Here is a 23,837-nt window from a genome sequence, read left to right as displayed (position 1 = left end):
TTTTTTCCAGAAAAAATGAAAAAAATAGTTTGATATTGTTTGAATATTCTGCACCCCCCCCCCAATTTTTCCTGAAAAAAATGGCTTTGGGAAAAAACGGGGGGGGGGGACTTGTATTACCCCCCTCCCATTTTTCCATCCCCCCCAGGCTTTCTAGCACCCACACTTTGGAGCTCCCTGCCGGCTGACACCAGAAAGGTGTTTTCACTGTACTCTTTCTGGCAACTGCTCAAAACATTTTCGTTAGGGCCAGCCCAGCTGAACACGTAGAAGCTGCATGCGATTTACTTCCTTTTAACCACTGCTGACTTTAATCATCTTTTGAATACTCTTAAATACCTGCTTTTAACTGTGTTTTATCAATCATTTTAATGTTCTGTTGTATATTTTTGTAAATTGTTTAGAAGCTCTCTTACCATCATGCTGTTTATAATATATAATAACAAATTCAATTTAAAAAACACACACACTCCTTTTCCTTTCAAACAGAGTTTGAGTCTTAGCGCAACATACTATTCAGTAACTGGATGTTGGTTCCTTCTGGGCCTGGCATGCAAAAAAAATTCCTTATGCTTTGCCCTGGCTGTCCTCAAGTAGAGATGGGAAGGCCTGGGAAAAAACTGAAAAAATTAGGGGGGGAAACAGTTTTTTCCCCATTTTCCCCCAAAGCCATTTTTTAGAAGTCCATGAGAAAAATGACAAACCGGAAGAGGAAGAATAAATGGAGAATGGTAGCAGTAGTTCAGAAAACAAGATAGAATAAACTGCATGTATATGTTGTGTCTTCTGTTTTTGTTTTTTTTAAGCACTACTCAAAGGGTAGACCTTCTGTGGAGCTTAAATATTGAGGTAGACCTTAACTTTATTTGCTGTTGGTGCTAAGGAGCAAATCTGATTATAATTTATGTTGATGGTTTCTTGCTTTTTTTGTTGCTTTTGAGGGAAAGGGGCATGGTTACCTGTTTTATTGCAAGCATAATACATACACTGCATTTCACGCTATTTGTAAAACTACTCCACACTGACCCTTTTTTCAATTTTTCCAAAATTTCAATTTTTGGGGGGGAAAACGGGGGGGGGGGGAGTGTTTCCCCCCCATGGCTTCAAAATTTCCGAAAATTTTACATCTCTAACCCTAAGCGATTCCATGAACCACCAAGTTGCATTGCAATGTGGAAATAAAAGCACCACTGACAAATTTAGCCTTTAATTTGTAAAAAGTATAAGGCACCCATGCCCAGGTGCAGCAATATATCACTATTTCTCAGCATATGCTGCACTGACAGTATATATTCAGTGTAAACATCAAAGGGTTATTAATTATGGTACTTCAGGTTGTGTAAGCTAGTGGCCAGCTGGGCTGAAGAGGAAACCTCTTCAATGTTACTGCAGAACACAAATGGCCAGGTGTATATTTCTCTTTTCAGCCTTTCCTGAAACATCTGGTATATGTCGCTATTGAAATGTGGTGTGAGTGGAGGGAGACAACAAATGCTCTTCGAGTTTCTTCCAAAATCTGGTGTTCCTATGCAACACAAGTGAAGCACATGAATTCACTGCTGATATTCAATGGGTAATATTATTATCAATGGGGCAGAGCAGGAAAATGTTGCAGTGTGTTCTCGTCTCCTTACAGAAGTGCTTCTGTCCTTTGTACTTACCTCTTTAATAAGGCTCAATATTTGGCCTTAAAAACTATTACAAATATAAAGTAATCTATGATAGGATATAACCAAATCTACTGTATCTTTTTGGAAAGTTGCTTATTTGGTTGCTATGCATCTTAAAATATTGTAACCAAATATTGCATAGTTTTTCCTAAGCTCAGGGAGCAGGTTTTTGTCTGTATTAGGATAAAATTGAGCTCCTTTTTCAATCAAGATAGCAGTCTGAACCTTTCATTGATTTTAACCAGTGATTCCAAAACTGCTCCGATTTATTATTTCTTAGAATTCCTAAGCAATGCTGGGTACGAGGCTGCTATCTGTATCCTTGCACAAACATGAGAAAATAACAACGGTACAGCAAAAGTTACAAGCCTGTAATATATATTGGTAGCCTTAATACTTACTACTGAATTGAAAAACAGCTTTTTAGAAACTTAGATCTTATCAACAGTTCTGGCAGCTAGGTTACTTGGTGGTGATGGATTTGATGAAGGGTTCTGGGGTGGAAACACCCATGCATTTAGGAAGAATAAATTTGTGACAATTTCCAGTTCCTGTTATGTTGTTTTAATGCATGTTTGCCTGGTGTCTAAGGTTGTTTTGTTTATTGTATATCAATCAATGTTGCACTATGTCTCATACATGGGGGGGGGAGTTTTTTACAGTGTGAATTTTGCTCCCCCTCTATTCTTCTCACTCATCCTGTTTTTAAAAAAATACTCTGTCAAAAGTGATGCCAGAATATATGAAAGGCAGTCCTTGAAATTACAGCAGCAGCACTTGTTCCCTTTGAAATTACAGCTTGCTGAAGCTTTGTTCTATATCATTAAATTTGACTGAACCTTGCCCCTAATCTGCATTGCACAGAGGAATGTATTTTTCTCAGTAGTCATAGAAAAACAGAATGTGGAAAGTCAAACTTGGTGTGCTCTCTGCTACTAAAGCTCTCCATATACCTGTTTATGAAACTGGAAATATGCTTGGTAGGAAGATCAGACAATTTGGTCTTTGGATCTTGTTGGCAAGAAGAGTTTCTAGACCTTCTAGAAATCTCAGGTGGGAAATCTGGCTTTAAAAGGCCAACTTGAGAAACAATTTGAATGTTGTAGATCCATGACTATAGAAGATTGGCTTATTTGTTAGGCTGATATAACAATGAGTTGTTTATTATTATTACTGAGAACCAAACTTTGGTTCACTGCCACTGGGTATTGGGCACTGGTATTTGGACAAGTCTGATTTATCTCCAGATTTTGTAATTTGTGAAGCATGCCATCTCAGCAGATGTTAAATGCTCAGTTATAGCTAGCACTGTGCACTACAGATGTACAAATTGTGATATATTGGAAGCAGAATCCAGCTTCCTAAGATTAATAGGCTTTTTTAAAAAAAGAAAATTGCTAGTCATTATGATTGTGAAGATATGCTTTAGTTTGTGGGCAGTTCTTGACAAAATCCCCAAAGCTATAGGGGAATGTGGTGGGGAATGTGTGGCCTTCCAGATGTTTTGGCCTCCAATTCCCATCATTCCTGTGTTCGCTGTGGCTGATGGAAGTTAGAGTCCAACAGCAACTGGAGGGTTACAGGTTTGCAACACCTGCTGTAGGAGTTGCTAAGATTTCCAGGGAGCTGAGGTTCAGTGCCTTGCCTATTCGCATTATTAAAAGAAGCAAAATACAGTGGTACCTCGGTTTGTGAACTTAATCTGTTCCAGAAGTCCATTCTTAAACTGAAACCATTCTTAAACCGAGGCGCTCTTTCCCTAATGAGGCCTCCCGCCACCGGTGCCCTTCCGCCGTTCGACTTCCGTTCTTAGACCGAGGTAAAGTTTGCAAACCAGGACACTACTTCTGTTTTTGCGGAGTTTGTAAACCAAATAGTTCGTAAACAGGGCTGTTCTTAAACCGAGGTACCACTGTAAATGATAGAAAATAGGGTGTGTGTGCTGAAGGATACATTTTGCAGGAGAAACAATGCAGAGTTTCATAATTTAAGCAGGTGCAGAATTTGGATTCTTCTTTTTTAGCAGAAGTATACAGTGAGCAGTGAGCATGGTTCTGTCTGTAGATGTGCTTTGCTGGATGAGAAACCTATTTCTCCAGTGACTGTGTATAAAATTGCACTGTTTCCTTCATCACATTTTCATGAGGGCACCCACTAATTCCTGTTTGACTGACTGAACCTTTCCTTCAAGTCTCATGCATTGCACACCTTGAAATGCCATTTGCTACCATAAAAATTATAATATGCAAGAAAAGATCTGTAAGATTGTAACGGTTGAGCATTTCCCCAAATGCCAGCCTTGTCCATCTCTTTTTCTCTAGAGTTCTCATACTCCTGGGTTGATTCTTCTTATGAAATTATCTTGCTCTGAATGAGTAACAGTATGTCAAACAGTGTGCTCACATGAACAGTGCAATATGGGGAAAACAATCTGTGGGACAGAAAGTGGAAACTTGCTGGAGCAGATGCCTCCCCCCTCTGACCCCCACCCCAGTTCTGCAGATGAAGCCAGTGAGATGCTTCAGTTATCAGAGCAGTTTCACGACATGAAAAGAAGATGGACTGCTAGTGACAGAAGAGACGGGGGTTTGTTCAGAACCCCCACTGAATATTTTATCAAGAACTTCTCAACTGATAAAGTTTCAAAACTTTTCTTTTTCCTTTAAAGGGGCCCATGGTAAGAAATCTTATCTGAACTAAAACATCAAGATTTTAATTAAAGGATCTTTAGTATAAAACTCCAATCACAAAAACAATTAAGCCAAATTTGCTATACTTTTAACTAGTCAATAATTCAGTAGTTGGATCTCGCTAATAGACTTCTCTCTGCCACTGTGTTGTTGTAATGATGGCGCATCACCCGGCTCTGCGTTGCAAGGATCAATCTGAGATCAATATTTTCTGTGAGCTTTTCGTGTCTTTCAGAGGCTGTGAAAAAAAGAAAAAGAAATAGCAACATTGGGCTTCTTCTCACAATTACTTTATCAGGTTTAATAACCCCCCAAATGCCATTCGCCTTTTGTTGCCGCCTCTCTTAGGAAAAACTTCACCCACTAGTTGCTTGCATTGATGGGATATTATTGGTTATTTCTACAGCACATTGCATATGCAAAGAGCTTTTTTCTAATGCAACTCAAAACAACTATGTGAGTTTAATGCTTCCACTTATAGGGATGCTGGGTCTTTGAACTGCTTCAGAGGCAGAAGGGAATAAGGATCAAGCCATTTAAGCATAGGAAGGGCTGTTATCTGTCAGGGATGTTGTAGTTGCCTCTGCTATTGCAGATTGGGGTGATACTCAACTCAACTGTGAGCTCAAGTATTTCTGCTTGCACAACAGGACTCCTCCCCCCCGACTTGCCCCATTCCCTCCCTAAATTGGGGAGAACCTTTAGAACAGATTTAGGGGGCGCACAGATTGAGAAGAGGGGGAGAATGTTCCATTACGCAGGGGGAAATCCTTGTGCTGATGGGACAAGAGTCTTAGTGTTGTGCTGGATTCCACCCCCTGCACTGAGCAGATGGTTGGGCTAGGTTACTTCTAGGGTCCCTTCCAATGCTGTGATTCTTATTTCATGATGTGCAGCATCTCTTTCCTATGAAATAGGCCATAGGATGTCTTCCTGCCTTTAAAATAGTCCAACTACTCCCCTTTTTGGAACAAGGGGGAATGGGGCCAATGTGTTGCATGTGCTGATAACTTTTCATTTATATACTTCTGTACTGCACTCTAGATGAGCCTGGCCTGGAATGATTCAGAAACTTCACAAGGATGGAGACAGTTTGATTACCAGTGTTTGGTTACAGGAAACATAACATCAGTACTTTATGAGCTCCGGCGGCTGCGAGTTTGTCTTTCCACAATCAGATTTAGTAGCAGCAATTTACTGCAATTGCATGCATACTGGAAAATCAGTGGTGACATGGAAGAAGACTTGTTCTGTTCTGGCCCTGAGATTTTGAAACAAGCATCCACTCTTGTGTGTGTGTGTGTGTTTAAATATGGTCTTTATTCCTTTTACAGGGTGAAATTTTATTAGAGAACCACAGTACCTATTGGGAAGGAAAGAAAATGTTTAATTGCATTTCTGTTTTGTAGGACAGAATTCATTCAGAATGGCAAAGTATCAATAAGAGGGTCAGGTCTCCTGAACTGTTTCCTGGAAGTTTTTGCACGAACCTTTTTAAATCAAGGAGTGAAAAGGGTAAGCTCTTTAATTTAATTTAATTTTGGGAAAAAAAGTTTTTTTTCTATGTTATTGATACATTATGTGTCACCCTTAGTGAACGTTCATTATGACTTTTTTCCCAACTCCTTGCTCAGTAATTTCAGTTGATGGGTGTTTGGCAGCTTCCTGTGCGAAATAACTCCCATTATGTATTAATTTAGATTCATAGCCTACATCTACTTCTGGGCTCCTGTCTGTGTTCCATTTCTTTGTAATTTCATTCAGATGGGGACGTGGCAAATGTGTGAAACACAGGTGCTGAACTAAGTGAGAATGTTTATGAGCTAAACGAGGATGGTCCAGCTTTTCATGCCAAGTGGGCCACAAGAGTACTTCGACATGGAACCGTGCTTCTAATTTTGGGGCCAATCACAGCTGTAATTTTTACAGTATTCCCTAGTCTCTGCTACTCAAAGACATGAAAAATCACATCCAAATCCAGCTACATGTAGTTGCTAAATACTACTAGAACATGGGTAGGCAAACTAAGGCCTGGGGGCCGGATCTGGCCCAATTGCCTTCTAAATCTGGCCCACGGGTGGTCCGGGATTTATGTGTTTTTACATGCATAGAATGTGTCCTTTTATTTAAAAGGCATCTCTGGGTTATTTGTGGGGCCTGCCTGGTGTTTTACATGAGTAGAATGTGTGCTTTTATTTAAAAGGCATCTCTGGGTCATTTGGGGGCATAAGAATTCATTCATTTCCCCAAAAAAATATAGTCCGGCCCCCCACAAGGTCTAAGGGACAGTGGACTGGCCCCCTGCTGAAAAAGTTTGCTGACCCCTGTACTAGAATGTCTACTCCAGGGTAGTAAGGTTTATAAGTGCTATATTTCCATGACTTTATCCAACCTGCAATCTGCACCAGCCACGTGGTGTGAATGTTTTAAATAGTTCAACAATGGTATTGGGGAAAATAGTTCCCAAATATAGCTGACATGAATGAAGGGCAGTATAGCTGTTTCTTATTCCTAGAGTGTCATTACATGGACATGGAATTCAGGAGCATTTGGGCAGAGGAGGGTCCTCAGGGCAGGGGACTGAACTATGCAAATATGTTAAAGTGAAAAAACAACAAAAACCTCTTTCCTCTTTCTTTCTCTGTGTATTCCTCAACCTTACTTCTCCATAATCTTGTAGATTTCATTCAGCCATGTGGTAGCTGATAAGATAGTTATATGAATAATTTAAAAATCTTGGCACAATTATTCTGAGAAAAGAAAACAATTGATTTCTGGCACCTTTTTGGCGTTCTCCGGATAAATGTCAGAACTTTTTAAGATTGTGCAGATAGAACTGCATCACATCATGGGAGGAAGTGATGGATGCCACATGAGCTCTTCTTTCTATACCTTTTCTAAATAAAGAGAATCATTGATTTTTTTAAACCCCTCTAGTCTGCAGGCATTCAGACTTCTGTTGTTTATTCTGCCAGATAAACCTGGAAACTCATTTTGTCTGAATGGATGCTTGACATTTTTGTTGTAGTTATAGGTGGCTCAAATCTTCTTACAGCTGTAAGTATTTTCTGTTGCTGTTCTTTGGGAGAAAGCTTTGCTTTTTGACCTTTCCATTATGTCTATACACGGCAGAAGCAAGGCAAGGAATTCATGAGCAACCCACAGTTTAGGAAGAAATAGATGGATGCACTGTACTTACGAGGGACATGCTTTAGATTTTGAAACAGTCACCTGATGCACCTCAATTGGGAGAATTACCTGCATTGTTATAGAGTTTGGAAAACATGTATTGTAACATTTAAACGGTGCTATAAGTATATATTTATTTGTCACGGATGGATATACTCTTCAAATCAGGTAGTGTTGCCACATAATTTAGACCCATTCGCCAGATTTGCACATAGCACTCTGGCTTATTTTGCCAAAGTGTGAATGGTTTGAAAATCCAAACCAGCCCAGTAACCTTGGTTTCGTTCCTGGCAAACCACCTTGTGAAGCCATGACTTGTTGGTTTATGAGCCACAGTTGGTTTCAGCTGATTTGGAGCTAAGTCTGAACCCAGTAGCCTTGCTTAACCATGGTTTATTTGGCTACCTGACCTCAGATGCTTGCCCAAACTACAGAAGCATGAAACTAGGGCAGTTAGAAAACAAGCCAAGCCTTGGAGAAACAAGCTGTAGCTTATTTACTTCTCTGTGAGGCAACTCACGTTTTCTGAAACAATCCATGGTTAAAACAAACCCTGGTTTAGCCACTGTTTCTAAAAACCCACTGTTTCTAAAACACGTAGTTAGGCTTCATTATCATGTGACTCATTTAGAGGATCCCCTGACTACTTTGGCCTTCCCTGGCAAGTATGACCATACTTGCTAGGGATTATTAGGAAAGGCATTGAAAATAAAGCTGCCAGAGTTGTAGTTCTCTTATCCAGATCTATGGATCTGGTACATTTGGAATAGTGCGTGTACAATTCTGGCCATTCCCAGAAAGAATATAGCAGAGCTGGAGAAAGTCCTGAAAAGGTCAACCGAAATGATTGAGGGGTCAGAGCACCTTCCCCACAAGGCAAAGCTAAAGCGTTTGGGCCTCTGTTTTTTGTTTAGACTATGGAGTGGGGGGCATAATAGAGGCTCATAAAATTTATGTGTGGCGTGGGTAATAGAGAGAAGCTTGTCTCCATTTCATAATAGCTAGAACTTGAGATCGCCCAAGTTGAAATTGATTTGGAGTAGCTTTAGGACAGACCAATGAATAAATAATTTATGGGGTGTGCTGCAACGAGATGTGATGGCCACGAACTAAGCTGGGTTTAAAAGAGGATTAGTCGAACGCATGGTAGATTGGTGTGTCGGTGGTTATTAGTCATGAGAGCTATAGAAGACCTTCGCGTTCAGCGGCGGTGTGCCACTGAATACCAGATGCTGAGAAACAGCAATAGAAAGAGCTCTGATGGAAGGAGGGAATTGGACAGCTCCAGGAGGCATCTTGGGGTGGTGGCAGGGAGGGGACACATGTAATATAAATTTCGGGCTGCAGGTTGCCCGCCTCTGCTTTGGCATCTGAGCCAGGAAGTATTTGAGGGGAGTGAATCTTGTGTGTGTGTGTGTGTGTGTTCTGTGACTTGTCAATCAGAAAAGCTTTTAGTGACATGAATAAATAACAGCTCAAATCCAAGAGAAGTATAAAAAGATTTTTTTTTATTATCAAATTGGTCAAAAACATAAGATGGAAATGGAGTACTTTTGGACCCACAATGTCACTAATGGCTTTTGTAATAGATGACCTATAATTGAATATACAGCAATGAAAATTTGAGATTGTGAGGAGAAGGGATATATAAATACTAGAATTTAAGTGACCATGACAGGGTGATCTGCTTTACTCTTTAAGATCAAACTGATAAGTATGATAATTTTTTTTGGGGGGGGGGACTATATTTGAAAAACTGCAAGATTTTTTTTCAAATATGACTCGATGAGTTTCAGCAAGTCAAGATTATATGGCAGAATACCTTCAGCTATTTCAGGAAAAATCCTTAGTTAATTAGGGAATATTTTCAGATAAATTATTATAATTTTTACCTGAACACGTATACTAGAGAAATGTTTTAAAATGTTGTCTAGGTTGTACATTACATATATGTAATGGTGAGAATTTTAAGATCAGTTTAACTACTTGACCTATTATGTCTTTTAACATATGTGTTAAAAAGTGTACTTTTTGGAGACATGTTGAGAGTAACCCTATGCATGTTTATGAAGAATCCCACTTTCTTTAATGGGACCTGCTCCCATGTGTCATTTGTCATAGGATTGCAGCCAGTACCAATTTGCTAGGCAGCGAGTCCCATTTAACTCAATGAGATCCACTTTTAAGCCAGCTAACATAGGATCATGTTGTTGTTAGGCCTTCGTGTACCAGCTAACAGGGAACCAATGAATATCTGTGCAAAAAATATATGTGAGAAAGGAGTGTAAAAAAAAAAAAAAAAGACCACACATGGACACCCTTTGTTAGATTTTGTGATGATAACCAATTATTTTATGTCAAGTACTGTTTTAATATGTATTGTGTATAATTCAATATGTAATGAATTCAGTGGCTATGTCCAGGAGGCAGAGGGTAGTGGGGTTCCGCTGCCACGGAAGTCCAAACTGCACCTACTGAAAGTGCAGACTGTTGGGGAGGTACTGCCTGTTGTTTTCCCGCCAGAGGTAGGAAGTGTATGTCCTTGAAACAAGCCATTTCAGAGGCAAAGTAGGGCAAGGCAACAATCTGCTTGATCCTAAGCTTGATCCTAAGCTTGTTCATTTGCTGCAGAGAGCCATGGTGGAGTGCTTGCCTGGAGCTGGTGCAGCAAAAAATAAGAAACACCCACCCACCCACTTTTTCTGCCCTGACCAGCAGAGATTTGGATACAGTGCTTTGTTCTACCTCTCTAAGCAACCTTGGGGCAGCATTAGGATTGCCCTGCCCATTAGCAGATATTCAGTTGCACTGAAATAAGTGGGAACCTTATGTAACTAACTGTGTCTGAATAGAACACCTAACTATGCTGTGAAGTTAGTAATCTGATGAGTTTTTGAATTAAAAGAAGAAAAAGTTTAAAAAGTAAAGTAAAGGGCTTTTAAGCCACATTTCAAAAGATGGTTTTAAAAAAAATTAAACATAATTTATAACATTTTAATAGGTAGGAATAGGTTCCTTTACATTTCATGTGCATCATGTTGTAAGGTTAACATTCTGAAGCTTGATCTCATGTGTCAAGATTTAAGCACAAGCGCTTTAGTTTAAAGGAATATATTGATCAGACTTTGATTGAGCCTCGTCTAATCGAAAAGAACAGTGGTGCTTACTAATAGCTGTCATTTAATGTTTCGTCTTCATTTCATAAATCTCCCTTCTCTGCTTCCTTAAGCCCCTCTGTCAAACAATTTCCCTTAAAACTGCTGTGCTAAGAGGAGAAATGAAAAAGCAACTGTCACAGTGTGAACATAATTGATTCAATAAATAACATTTTTAAATTCTCAAGGCAAACCTCGGGGTTTTCACTTATGTCAATTAACTACTTAGTAAATGGTGGTAAACTTAATTTGGACAGATGGGCTGAGCTAGCCCATTCTCACTTCCTCTGGAAATGAAAGAAAGAGAAAGCATTTTCCCTGATTTTTTTTTTTTAAGTAATGTTTGGCTTGAATTTGGAAAGCATCACTTTGAAAACCTTTGCATTACTTGATGATAAAACAAACTGAATGTTGGTCTCTTCAGGTTATTGCTGTTTGGGAGTGATTCATATTTGTCGTGATATTGCACTATGAGACACGGAACCTGCTGTGTCTTTTTTTGAGGGGGGCATTCTTCACTATGTGGGTAGAAACATCTCTTTTGCTAAAAGGGAACAGAGAGATCCTGTGACTGCAGAGCTTTCACTGCAAAACAGGTAGCATGTAGTTAATTACCACAACCAATCTGCCAAGTTGTGGTTTGCATATTGCCAGCATACTTCTCATAGTTGTAGCAGACTTAGTCCAGGGCTGAAATAATATTCTGCACTATGTAGATGTGCAGGTAAAGAGGAGATTCCCCATCTATACAACCCACAAATGACAACAAGGCAAAAAAATGCTCCAGCTCTAGCTTCACTGTACTTAAAATAGCATGTATGAGTTGTGAGTAGGCACACAAATCTGGAGTGTCCAAAAGTGTGACCCGATGATCACCAGAACTTAGAATCCCAATTTCTATATGCAAGGCATGGACTCCACTGCTGAGCTATTGCTGTCCTCAACCATGTGATGCATTCTCCTTCCTTCCTTCAGATCCATTGATGTGAGCTTCAGTGCACCATTGCACTGCTCTGTCATCAGGTTGCCAGTATCTTTGAGTTAAGGAGGATAAACAGTAGGGAATGAAATGGAGGACAAACTATCCCTGGAGAGGTTACCTGTTTGGTCCCCTGTCACTGAAGCAGAAATCAAAAGTCTTATTGAGAGACTTCCCCTAGACGAAGCTCCAGGATGGGATATGTTGCCCCACCCCAATCTTTCGTATGGACCCAGAGTGGTGGGCACCAATCTTGGCATCGCAGTAAAGACTGATATATTTTCTTAGTGATATTGGTCTTGATCTGCTTAGATGATCTCTAAACAGAGAGATTCAATTTGTAAAGCTATCGTGTGCTGGTAAAATGTTCAGATGCTTCAAAATTACTGTCTGTGTTCTTTTTACAGGGTGTTACGATAATGGAGAAACTTCTACAAGAACAGTTTGGGAGCCCCTTTTTGTAATGAGGAAATGTGAGTGTCTTTATACTGTTTCTTTTATAAGAATGTGATAATCAAATTCAGTAGTTTTCATAAAAGTAATCCCCCCCCCATATATTTTTCATGGAGGACAATGTACGTATTCTTCAAGTAGTTCTAGAAACAAGAGCAAATGGCTATTGATTGGTTTGTTATAAATGTTCTCCTAAGACACACTTTTTTGTACCTTATAGGAGGAGAAATCTCCATGTGTCTAAAGTGGAACCACAGCAATATGTCCTCATTACCAGGCCTGCTTCTTGCTGAAGTTAACTTTATGGGTTAGATTAACGAATAAGGAAAGACTGAGTTGAAGGAAGACAATTGCCTACAAACTAAGCAGCACATGTGGAATGGCACAACTTAAAATCTGTGAACCAGTGTGATCATGGCGAATGAAAGTATGGTTTGGAAAAATACATCACTGTGTAGTTGCTCTTTAATCTCCCAGAGACTAATCATCAAAAAGATTCCCACCCACCCCCTCAAAAAAACCCACACACATTGGCACTATGGAAAGACTATCAGCCAAAAGAAACAAGATTTTACTCTTGTTTTAATACATGGTCCTTTGTTCGGGGCAGAGAATCTATTCCACAGCAGTGCAACTGAAATTGAGACATTTTATTAACAGGTACTGTGAATCTATTCTCATGAAGGCTCTACATGAACTGCAATTGAAATTTAGTTTCAAAATTTTTGTATTATGCAAATACCATTCTTTAAAACCTCCAAAATGCTATTAATGCATCTCCAGTTTGCCAATGTATCCCTCTAAAATGTGAACTGTTGCCAAACCTTGCTAGTTTTTCAAGCCTAAAAAAGCTTCTCAGAATCTTTACTAACTTAATGCTGAATTCCAGTGGTAGCCCTCTTTAAAAAGCTGGAAAACTTGTTTAGTCTTTCAGTGCTTGTAACTAGGTAATTGACATCTAATTAAGTTTCTTTCTTGAACATTTTTGGTGACGTTGTTTTTTTAAAAAATGTGTGTGTACACCATTCTTTCTTCAGATATGAAATGCTACTTGAATGCCCTTTTCTGAAATAAAGGAGAACTAACGCTAGATTTGCAAATTACTAATAATGCATAATGTGTGCCACAATGCTAATAAGAAGTACTTAAATGTCTGCATATATAAAAAAATTCATTTTTATTTGCACAAAATGTTGCCAGCGTTATACATTAGGTGAAGTGCTGGGAGGACAATTAATAACCGCGATCTGGTAACTCCTCTGCACCGGATAGACATTGTAAACATGATATGGTCTGCTGGGTGATGCTTAGGTACACATTCAGTGTTAGAAATATTTAAGTCTTGGTTAAATAAAATATGTTCTGGAGCAGTAGGGAGGATTATGTTGTTTTGACATAAAACCATGTCCTTTTCAACCTTGTCACCTGCAGTTTTATGGCTGAGATTGCTGGAGCAGTCTGGATTAAATTTAGATTTACCCGGCACAGCAGTTATGTCAGGTCATTTTTAATTCATTTCCTTTAGCAATGATCCAGCCTAACCAGTCATTTGAACAGCTATTTGACAGCTGGCTAATGGGACTGAAAAGTGTGCCAACTGCCCTGCTGGCTGCCTCCCTTTCTTGCTCCCTCGCGCTAAGCACGTTGAAAGCAAGAAGAGGAAAAATAGACACGTGTTTCCAAGCCTTCTCAGTGCTGAGAAGCAACTGAGCCCTTAAGAAGGAAGGATCTAAGGATCTGTGATTGAAGTGTTAAAATAGGAATGCAACAAACAGGGAAGCTGGGTGTGCATTTGAACTGAACTGGAAGCAGGGTTATGGTATGAACATTGCCGGTGACAGTACCTCATAAAGTACTGCAAGCACAGCACTTGGGCACTAAGCAAATCTGCTTTTGCCCTTTAAGTGCTCAGATGGGTCCATAGCACTGTTGTGAAATAGCATTTGTTTTGTCTGGGAGTTCCCCCAGAATTCATCTGCACCAGCTACCTAGAACATACTACCTGTTAACCTAATACCTGCTGACCGGTGCAATTGCCTTGGCTCCAGATGAGCCCCTTGTTCAGCACCCTACTACTCTCGGGCCATTTGGAAGAGGACAGGATCTTGTGCAGTAGAAATCTTGCACTATTTAATGCAAGATTTGTCAACCTGGTCCCTACTACCCACTAGTGGGCGTTTCAGGATTCTAGGTGGGCAGTAGGGAGTTCTACGGCACAAGCTGAATCCTCCCTCCATCGAGCACTGGTGGGCGGTAAGGACATTTTACCATCAAGAAAGATGCATTAGTGGGCGGTAGGTATAAAAAGGGTGACTACCCCTGGTTTAATGAGTAACAGTCTTCCAGCTGGAGAGGTTTGAGATCCAAATAATGCTGTTGCAATCTTGTTTCAGGGAGTGTATATGTAGTCGCTGCAACTATATTAAGGTCAGCCTTCTTGTATTTTTTAATTTTTTAAAAAAATAAGGCAAGAGAGATAATTACTTTCTTGAAATTTTTTTATAGTCCTCCTTGAACGCTATTGTATGTCAGGCTCATTAGATTCTTCCTCACATTATGTCTCTGACTTGCTAAGTTGTAGCTAACACCTGCTTTACATGTACTCATTGCATTCCAGGAAGCTAGAAATTTTCATTTTTATATAACATCAGTTCTTACAGAGTTTGGAGGAGCTCATCTGCTTTTTTCCAAGCAGTTCACAGAGCCTCTCCTCTTCCCATGTGGAGATTAATCTCAGTGTTTAAAAAGGGAGCATCTTGTACTGTTGACAGATGGCGCAAATACATTTGTATGTCAGGTGGTGCAAATATGGCGATGTATCAGAAAGCAGCTTTTCTAAGGCCCTGTCTAAACAGTACAGTAATCTTAAAGTGCCCTCTGTGTGGCTGTTGTGTGGAGCAGCGTACCATACGGACTCCTGACATCCTATTGGCAGTTGCAGGAGGATGTAATGGAGGCACAGCAATGTGAAGGCGTGGGAATTCTTCTTGCAATAGGCGAGCCACTGTGTGTCTCTGTGGAGACTGTAAATGTACAGATAGGTCTACCTCAAGTCACACTGCATGCACCACAAAACCTTTTGGCATGTATGTTCTCTAATAGCAAGGCCAACGCAATATCACAGATTGTTTCAGTTAACCACAGGCAAGGTTGTTGGGTGCCTTGTCAACTGCATGTTTGTTTGCAGATTACAGGGCCTGCTACTGGCTGCTGAATGCTTGGATATAGCCCTCAGCTTTGTAAACTACAAAACAGCATTGAAATGTAAGAATGCCTGAACACTATACTTGATGTCTAAAAGCAACCAACTTCATGAAGTGCCTTTGACATCTGTGTCTTGATAATGTGATCTAGAAAGAAATGCAGACTCGTCCCCACCTCCAGATGTTAAACATTAAAAATGTTTTGAGAACTTAATTCATAGCCCATAATCATTTGCAATATTTTTACATTAACAGCTATCTTTCATTATCCCAGAACTTGCTTTGCGGTGTATATGTGCTGCGAATCAATTGTTAAGGGAATGGGTTAATGAAATTATAAATGATGTTTTTCACATCCATTTCTGTAATAATTGTACAACTCATTAAAAAAGGTGTTCTGATCATTCATGATGTTTGCCCTTCAGATATTCTTATTGATATTCCATACACTCTGTTTCTCTCCTAAAACGTATAACGAAAACACACACACCAAACCAGGTTTCAAAATGAGTTCCTTAGAAATTATAGGCAAAACAGCATAAAGGATGACTCCTGTGCAAAAAGCAGGAAGGGTGGAGAATAACAAGATGGCCACAAGGTTATTCTAACTTGTCAGGATTGTGAGTTGAATATATTAATGAGGAAAGAATGCCTTCCTCAAAATTTTTGCCGTTTTCCATTCAATGTCTTAATACTGCACACAAAATTGCTTTGATAAATATGCAGTAGAAAAGTCACGAGCTGACATCTGGGGCTGTCGTTCTCAAGGGTTTGGTAAAGTAATAAAATGGATTAGCTTTCTCTTTTTTTAAAAAAAAAATATTTCCTGGTGAAATATCTCCCAAAATCAACCATTTTGAGGACAACTGATGCTTAGACACCCTGATAAGTTAGGATTTCAAAATCTGAGTGTCTGACTTCAACAGACTGATTCTACACATATAACCCCAAAACAGGTCTTGGTGAATTTCATAGTAAATACAGTTATGCATATATTCCTGGGAGTAAGCCCCATTCAGCTACTGGGGTTTACTTCTGTGTTAAGGTGTCTAGCACTGTAGTACTCTGGACTATTGTTCCAGGAAATGCAGCATGTTTTACTTTTAGAGACAGGCAGACACCCCTTTCTACCTGTGGCATGTATGTAGAAATTCAAGGGACTGTAGAGGGAGGGACTATGAACAAGTTAGGCCTCATGGAATCTAGCCACAATCCAGGATTTTAACTTGAGGCTGTAACTCCATCTAGCATTTATCGCTTACCATTCTTGTGGGGCTTCACTGCATTGTATATGTGGTTGTGCCCTATAAGAACTTCAGTAATTGCAGTTGAGCATGACAAACATCACTGTTGCTAATAATGAATTCAAGTGGCGAGTGCCAACAGATGTGGAGCCAAAATAGGGCCTCTGACAAACAAGAGGGATGTTTCAGCATTCTTGGCCAGGCTGGTGTATGCAGAAGTACAAAAAAAAAAAATCTTTAAAAAGAAGTCCTTCCCCAGTAATGGCCCAGTGACGACTGGGCATGCTTAGTAGCCACAGAGAAGGAGGAATGAATTGACCCACTTGATTACCATTACAGCTTATGGTATCCCTGGAGGAGGGGATGGCGGTTTGGCACCTTGAAAAGGAGCATTCCTGTTTGGGGATGAGAATACCTAGCGACATTTTGTGCTAGATTCCGTTGCTCTTTACTCAGATACATAAATTTGACTGATATCTAACACATTTCAATGCAGTATGTCAGAACTAGCGATGGTCTGCTCCACTGAAATAAAGTACCTTTCACAGTCATATATTTCCTAGAAATGGTGAATAGAAATGCAGAATGACCTGTTCTGAAACTGTCACTTGTTTCGTTTTCTAAGTGAAGTAGCAAATACAAAGCCTTCTGTTTATCACACAATTAGACTATGTACCTTTTTGCAATAATTTAACCTGGCGGTTCTCTGCAACCCACATAAGCATTCATTCCAGCCCTCTTTTTCCTGCCCCCCATTCCTTCCATGCACATGGTAGAAATATGCTGGTAACCACACATGTCTCTGATACACAAAATATGAGTATGCACAGCCGATGAACCCAGGCAGGGCGAAAGAAGGTATTATTCCGGGAATCCTTGTCTTGAGTTCTTTTGTCTGATACCTGCATACAGCAACTATATTTTGAAAAGGCATATGTTAAGATCTTTTGTATTCTTCGTCTGATACCTGCATACAGCAGTTGCACACAACAACTATACTTTGCAAAGGTAGATGTGGAACATTACAAAGAAAAGTTCATCTTTTGCAAGTACTGCTCCTTAAAGTTGTGTTTGACACCTGTATTCACAAAGACATACATGGAACACAAAGGCTTCTATTTGGACATTACGTATATAAAAACTGATCTATTTGTATTTCCTGTTTTATATGTTGGTCTTTAATTGTTTCTACTCAATTAGATAATGTGAAAAGAGTTATGTTTATATGATGTATAAAGAATTCATATAGTTAAACACAGCCTGTTACATTGTGGGTATATTTGTTAGTTGGATTTACGTAACTATAGGTTTGATAGTGATGGGTAACCACACATCGCCCGTACAACATATGCCCCACCAAAGGGAAAGCAGTCCATCAGCATTGCAGGCGCTGTAGCCATTGTCCGGTCTGTTTCATTGTCTGCGGCTCCTTAGCAGGTCAGGGAGCTTTGTGGGCACTGCAATGCTGGAAAGGGCATGAAGGAGCGTTCATATCGGCACACCTTCTCACCTTGCCATTCCACAACAAGAGGAGAGAGTCTTGACAATATCCCCTCTATCTGTTGGGAAGCCCCCTGGAGCATTAAGGGATCCTTCTGTAAGTTTCCTTGGGTTCACCATTTCAGTCGGTCCCCCATCTCTGTGGAGGTGATAGCTGCCATGAATCCAAATATCACCAGCAAGTGGTCTGACCATGACAACAGGGTCTCAGATACACTCATTTCCACCCCTCTCCACTTGGAGCAGAAAACAAGTCAAGGGCGTACAATGCACACCTAAGTATGTATAGTTAGAAGTAAGCATGTTCAGTGGGGCTTACCACCAGGAAAACGTGCATTAGATTGTAGTCAATTCATTCTCTCTTTTTTTCCAATGAACTCTTCTTTCAGGAAACAATATGTTCTTATGCAGCCGGTTTCTCAAAAGCAGTATACAGATCTTTTTGGCAGGGACCTTGATGTATGATCAGTTTTAGCTGTAGAGGTTAAGGCGGTAGCACACAGTTAAATTAGTGTGCAGTGTCACAGAAAAAAATGACAGCCTGTCATGTAATGGAGCCAAATGAGAAAATGAGTGGATCCTGCCCATCATTGAAAATAGTAACTGAGCACTTTATGGACAAACAAGAAAAGAGGTGCATGTAAAAGAATTCTGAAGACAGGATTTGCCAGGTTTTTCAAAATTAAAGAAAGGTGGCGTGTGTTGTCAGAAATGTCTGCCTCACAGAGGACAAGGAGTATATTATTTGGGAATTGAAATGGGCATCTGAAGAGGAGAGTGAAAACGTGGAAAATTTAGGGAGAACAATATGACAAGCAAATTGAACCACACTGGTAAAACTGGAAAACGGAACACGAACAATAAGTTTGCAACGAGCCCTTTCCATATGTTCACCTTTAAATTACAGCCTGCAGATTAGAAAAACATTTTGTATCCCTATATTTCTATGAGAGCTGCTATAAACAGTGTCCATCTTGGGGCATTGCACCATGAGCCTCTCCAAAGGGGTCCACAAGAAGGGCCTCATTTGCAGATCTCTTGGAGGAGGGAAATGGCACCGGCCAACATGAAAAGTGTGGAAAGGAGAAATCCTGAGAAAATATAAAGGCACAACACTAGAATATAAGTTGGGGAGGGGATCCAGTCTCACTAAATGTCTTTGATTCAGTGTAGTCTGTCTTATACACTTTGCATGGCCTAACTTTTAACAAGCAAAAAATTGAGGTAAATTAGGTTTTAGGATCCATATGACTGCAAGCGCCTTTCATTTATTGCTCCAAATCAATTGCCTGCAACGGCAAACGGCATGATTGCTTTGTCCTTCAGTGAGCAACCTAAATTGCTTTCCTGTTTTAACTGTACCTTTTTGCATTTGAGCAAATGGCATGGAAATCAAAGAAATTCTAGTCAACAAGGGCAGAAGGAGTCCCTGAGGATGCTGCAAAGTGAGTTTAACAGAAAACAGGAGATCTGACAGATGAATTCCTGAGGGGACGTAAGTTACAAAAGAGATAGGAGGTTGGTGGAAAGAGAAAGTTAAATTTGTCACAATATTGTTTAGACTCTAAACTTTAGAGTGGTTGCTTTTAAAGCCATGCGCCTGTATTCTTTTCACAGTTAAAAGTGAGATGAGTAATGGGGAGGGTTTCTTGGGACACACTAAACTGAGAGCAAACCTCAAATGCTATAATGTACAGTGGTACCTCGAGTTACAAACACTTCGGGTTACAGACGCCGCAAACCCAGAAGTAGTACCTCTGGTTAAGAACTTTACCTCAGGATGAGAACAGAAATCGTGTGGCAGTGGCGGTGTGTGTTGGCAGTCATGGATGAGGAAATATTCTTGAGCATGCCATCTGATTTAAAATTCTGTATAGTTTAAACAATTGACTGCATAGGGATAAACAAAAAGAACAGCTGGAGGTGAATCAAACTAGTAGTGTACCATCTGTTCACCCCTTTATTTAGACTGCAGCCCTGTACTACATAACTTGGGAATAAGCCCCACAGAAGTCAACAGGACTTTTGAGTAGATATGATTGCACTGTTAGTATATTATGGCTACCTAAGTTTCTGAAGCTGTTGAAACTGGAGCAACATTCTATGGTTGGATAGTTTGATATCACTTAAATTAATTAATATAGACTCTGCATTGTTACCTTGTGTATCAGTTTTATATTAGCACTCTTGTCATGGCTTCACCATACAGCCAGTGTGGTGTAATGGTTAAAGTGTCGGACTAGGACCTAGAACCTGCGTTTGAAGATCAAACGCATCCATTCTTAAGGAAATTAGCCCTGAGTGCTCACTGGAAGGACAGATCCTGAAGCTGAGGCTCCAATACTTTGGCCACCTCATGTGAAGAGAAGACTCCCTGGAAAAGACCCTGATGTTGGGAAAGATGGAGGGCACAAGGAGAAGGGGACGACAGAGGACGAGATGGTTGGACAGTGTTCTCGAAGCTACAAACACGAGTCTGACCAAACTGCGGGAGACAGTGGAAGACAGAAGTGCCTGGCGTGCTCTGGTCCATGGGGTCACAAAGTGTCAGACACGACTGAACGACTAAACAACAACAACAACAGGACCTAGAAGACCAGGGTTCAAATCCCCCCCTCAGCCATGAAACTCGCTGGTCTTGTGCCAGTCACTGCCACTCAGCCTAACCTACATCACAGAATTGTTGTGGGGATTAAGCAAGGAGAAACAGAGCCATGTAAGAGCCACCTTGAGCTCCTTGAGGAAAATGGTGGGATAAACACAGATAACTGGGACAAGGGTGAACAAAAATATGAAGGTAAAATGTGTTTGTCCGTACTAGTTTCTCCTGTAGGATCCAACTTCCTAATTACCGTAACTTCTTTCCCATCACAGAGTCCTCGCTGTCCCATTTTCTCAGCTACATCCTATTCTATGCCTCCACAGATGGACATGTTATGTGTGCCGTAAGATATGACTAATTCAAATGAAAGTTTAACACAGAACAGTTTGAAATGATGAAAGCTTGCATCAAATTCTCTGAGAAGGAATGACAAAATTAAATATAACCAGAAAGCACAAACCTAAGATATACAAAGTTGCAGTAGCAGAGATTTAGGAATGGTAGAAAGAGAAAATAATGCATAAGGGCTGTGGCCTAAACCCCGGCTGAGGAATGGTAGGGTTAAACAGGCCAGCTGTGGTGGAAGGCAGGCAAACAGCAATAATCAAGCATGAATTGGCCTCCACACTGTCATAAAATCATAGAGTTGGAAGGTTTCCCAAGGGTCGTTTAGTCCAACCCCCTGCAATGTATGTCACTTCCTGCCCTTGGAACACCAAGTTTCAGGGCTTTCCATGGTCTGCCCTGCTGGCAGATGTTCTGCCTATCCGTTCAGCAAACAATGGGGAGCTCTGTGTTGGAGGAGCAGTGCTGGTGTCGCTGGAGGCCAGAAGGGCTGGGCAGAGTAATGTCAGCACCAAATCCAGGGCCGCTACCCTCCAGCCTGGTGAAAAGGGTGTTTGGATTTCAACCTTAAATACTTACTTCGTGCCCAAATGATTTCATAACATATATCCAGATTCCAAATGTCACAGGAGTTGTTTCTATTTATCCAGTGCATTTAATTTAATTGCCATTTTTCCTGTTTACATAATGGAAGACAGATTTGGCCTTCCCAAATCCAGCGATTGTTTTTACACTGGCAGTCTGAACCATACAAATGAATTAAAACTCCCAGCTGCTTTACAGGAGGCCAGGTGACAGCCAGCATTTAAAGTGTGTATGTGCTCCTCCATCTCTCCATCGTGTGTGGTCTATTTAATTCTTTTGCAAAGTGTGTGTGTGTGTTTTGCTATACAAACATTCCAGCAAGAAGTCAAGATGGATCATTTTAATATTAATGATCCCTTACCTAAACTAAGATCATGGCCACTGGTCCCATCACCTCCTGGCAAATAGAAGGGGAAGAAATGGAGGCAATGAGAGATTTTGCTTTCTTGGGCTCCATGATCACTGCAGATGGTGATAGCAGTCATGAAATTAAAAGACGCCTGCTTCTTGGGAGAAAAGCGATTACAAATCTAGACACACCTTAAAAAGCAGAGACATCACCTTGCTGACAAAGGTCCATATAGTTAAAGCTATGATTTTCCCAGTATCAGGAGACTCTTGAGAGTCCCATGGACTACAAGAAGATCAAACCTATCCATTCTTAAGGAAATCAGCCCGGAGTGCTCACTGGAAGGACAGGTCGTGAAGCTGAGACTCCAATACTTTGGCCACCTCAAGAGAAGCGAAGACTCCCTGGAAAAGACCCTGATGCTGGGAAAGATTGAGGGCACCAGGAGAAGGGGACGACAGAGGACAAGATGGTTGGACAGTGTTCTTGAAGCTACCAGCATGCGTTTGACCAAACTGTGGGAGGCAGTGGAAGACAGGAGTGCCTGGTGTGCTATGGTCCATGGGGTCACAAAGAGTTGGACGTCTAAACAACGTCTAAACAACAACAACACCTAATGAGGCATTTGAGCTGACCTGACATTATTGGATTTTCAGCTATCCTTATGGCCTTGAAGAATTTTCTGTCCTCAGGGAAGGAATACAGATAAGAAACAAGCCACTTGGCCTATTTTCATGCTCAATGAGCTCATCAGCCTGAGCACCAGCCCGTGTAGCCTGGTTTCAGTCCCATATCATCTCACTGGGAGCTTCCAGGTGGAGAATTTTTCAGGAGTGTGGTTCACTGATTCTATGTGCCTGACCCCTGCAGGATCTCATAGGAAGAGTGCAAATCCCCAGGCTGATTCGTCACTGTCGACCAATCGGAGACCAGCAGCGTTCCTCTGCTTATTTATGTACATAATGCCAAAATAGGATCCTAAACAGTTTACAAAATATAAGAACCGTTTAGAGAACATTGTGCACAGTAGTTAAATTACACAGCAAAACAATCCCATTAAAACAAAAATGCTCAGAATGAAAACGTAATTAAGATTTAAAGCATTTATGCTCTGTTTTTCCCCGTAAAAGGCTAAAACGATAAAGCCACCATTTAACAACTTAAAATAAAACCACCAGCCTTCTATCAGCCCAAAGACGTCTTTTTGTTTTGTTTTTACTGTCTTCTGAAAGTCCATTAAAGGTGGGTGGGTGGGTGTGGGTGAGAAATGTGAGGAGAGGGCCCTAATCCAATCCTGCTTTTCAAATCTGCGTGCTTCCTCTACTCCAGCCTAAAGGGGGTTAACAGAACTGCCAGCTTCTTTCTGTTCATTCCCCCACCCCATCCCCACAAAAGCCAGTTTGAAAATGTGGGTGGACAGAAGCAACTGAAGCATCTTTCTTTCAGACAAAACAAAAAAAAGTTATACATTTCAGAAACTTGCCATGCATAATTATGGTTGATCTTGGAAGAAAACAGAATTATACTTGCTTTAAAAGAAGCCAATTATCAAGGGTTGATCAAAAGGAGACAGTGCTATGAAGATACACTTTTGAAGCACTCTGAAATGATTTTTTTAAAAAAATAAAAATAAATCACATTCCTTGCTACCTTGTAAACAAAAAATGCTTTAAAAAGCTATTGGAGGGGACACCACGAAAGTGCAGGTCACTAATACTGTCTTTGAAGTGAAGAGGCTGTAAATTTCCACCATTTTGTTTTACTTTTTTTTTTATTGCTACCTGCCAGGTATCTGAAATACAATCCCTTTCAAAAGCTCTTACTTTATGTCTCACAAAACAAATTCCACCCCCTTCCCCTTGAATGTGCAAGT

General features: G+C 40.4%; 1 protein-coding gene across 2 annotated transcripts in view; it reads left to right on the top strand.

Annotated features, from left to right (window-relative positions):
- The window catches only part of PRELID2 (PRELI domain containing 2), a 61,785-nt gene that overhangs the window by 19,252 nt on the left and 18,696 nt on the right, over positions 1-23,837 (top strand). The window contains exons 5-7 of one of the 2 annotated variants that reach the window (XM_083600253.1): positions 5,770-5,875; positions 12,091-12,156; positions 12,357-15,747. In XM_083600253.1, the coding sequence (XP_083456379.1) occupies positions 5,770-5,875; positions 12,091-12,147 (163 nt within the window). In that variant the 3' untranslated portion in view covers positions 12,148-12,156; positions 12,357-15,747. Of the gene's footprint in view, positions 1-5,769; positions 5,876-12,090; positions 12,157-12,356; positions 15,748-23,837 lie in introns of those variants that run through there. The other variant, XM_083600254.1, reaches the window with a different exon arrangement.

The sequence above is a fragment of the Podarcis filfolensis genome (assembly GCF_964270895.1).
Source record: "Podarcis filfolensis genome assembly, chromosome: 2".
In the NCBI taxonomy this organism is placed as follows: Eukaryota; Metazoa; Chordata; class Lepidosauria; order Squamata; family Lacertidae; genus Podarcis; species Podarcis filfolensis.
The sequence above is the reverse complement of the archived record's forward strand: the minus strand, read 5'-3'. Positions and strand labels throughout refer to the sequence as shown.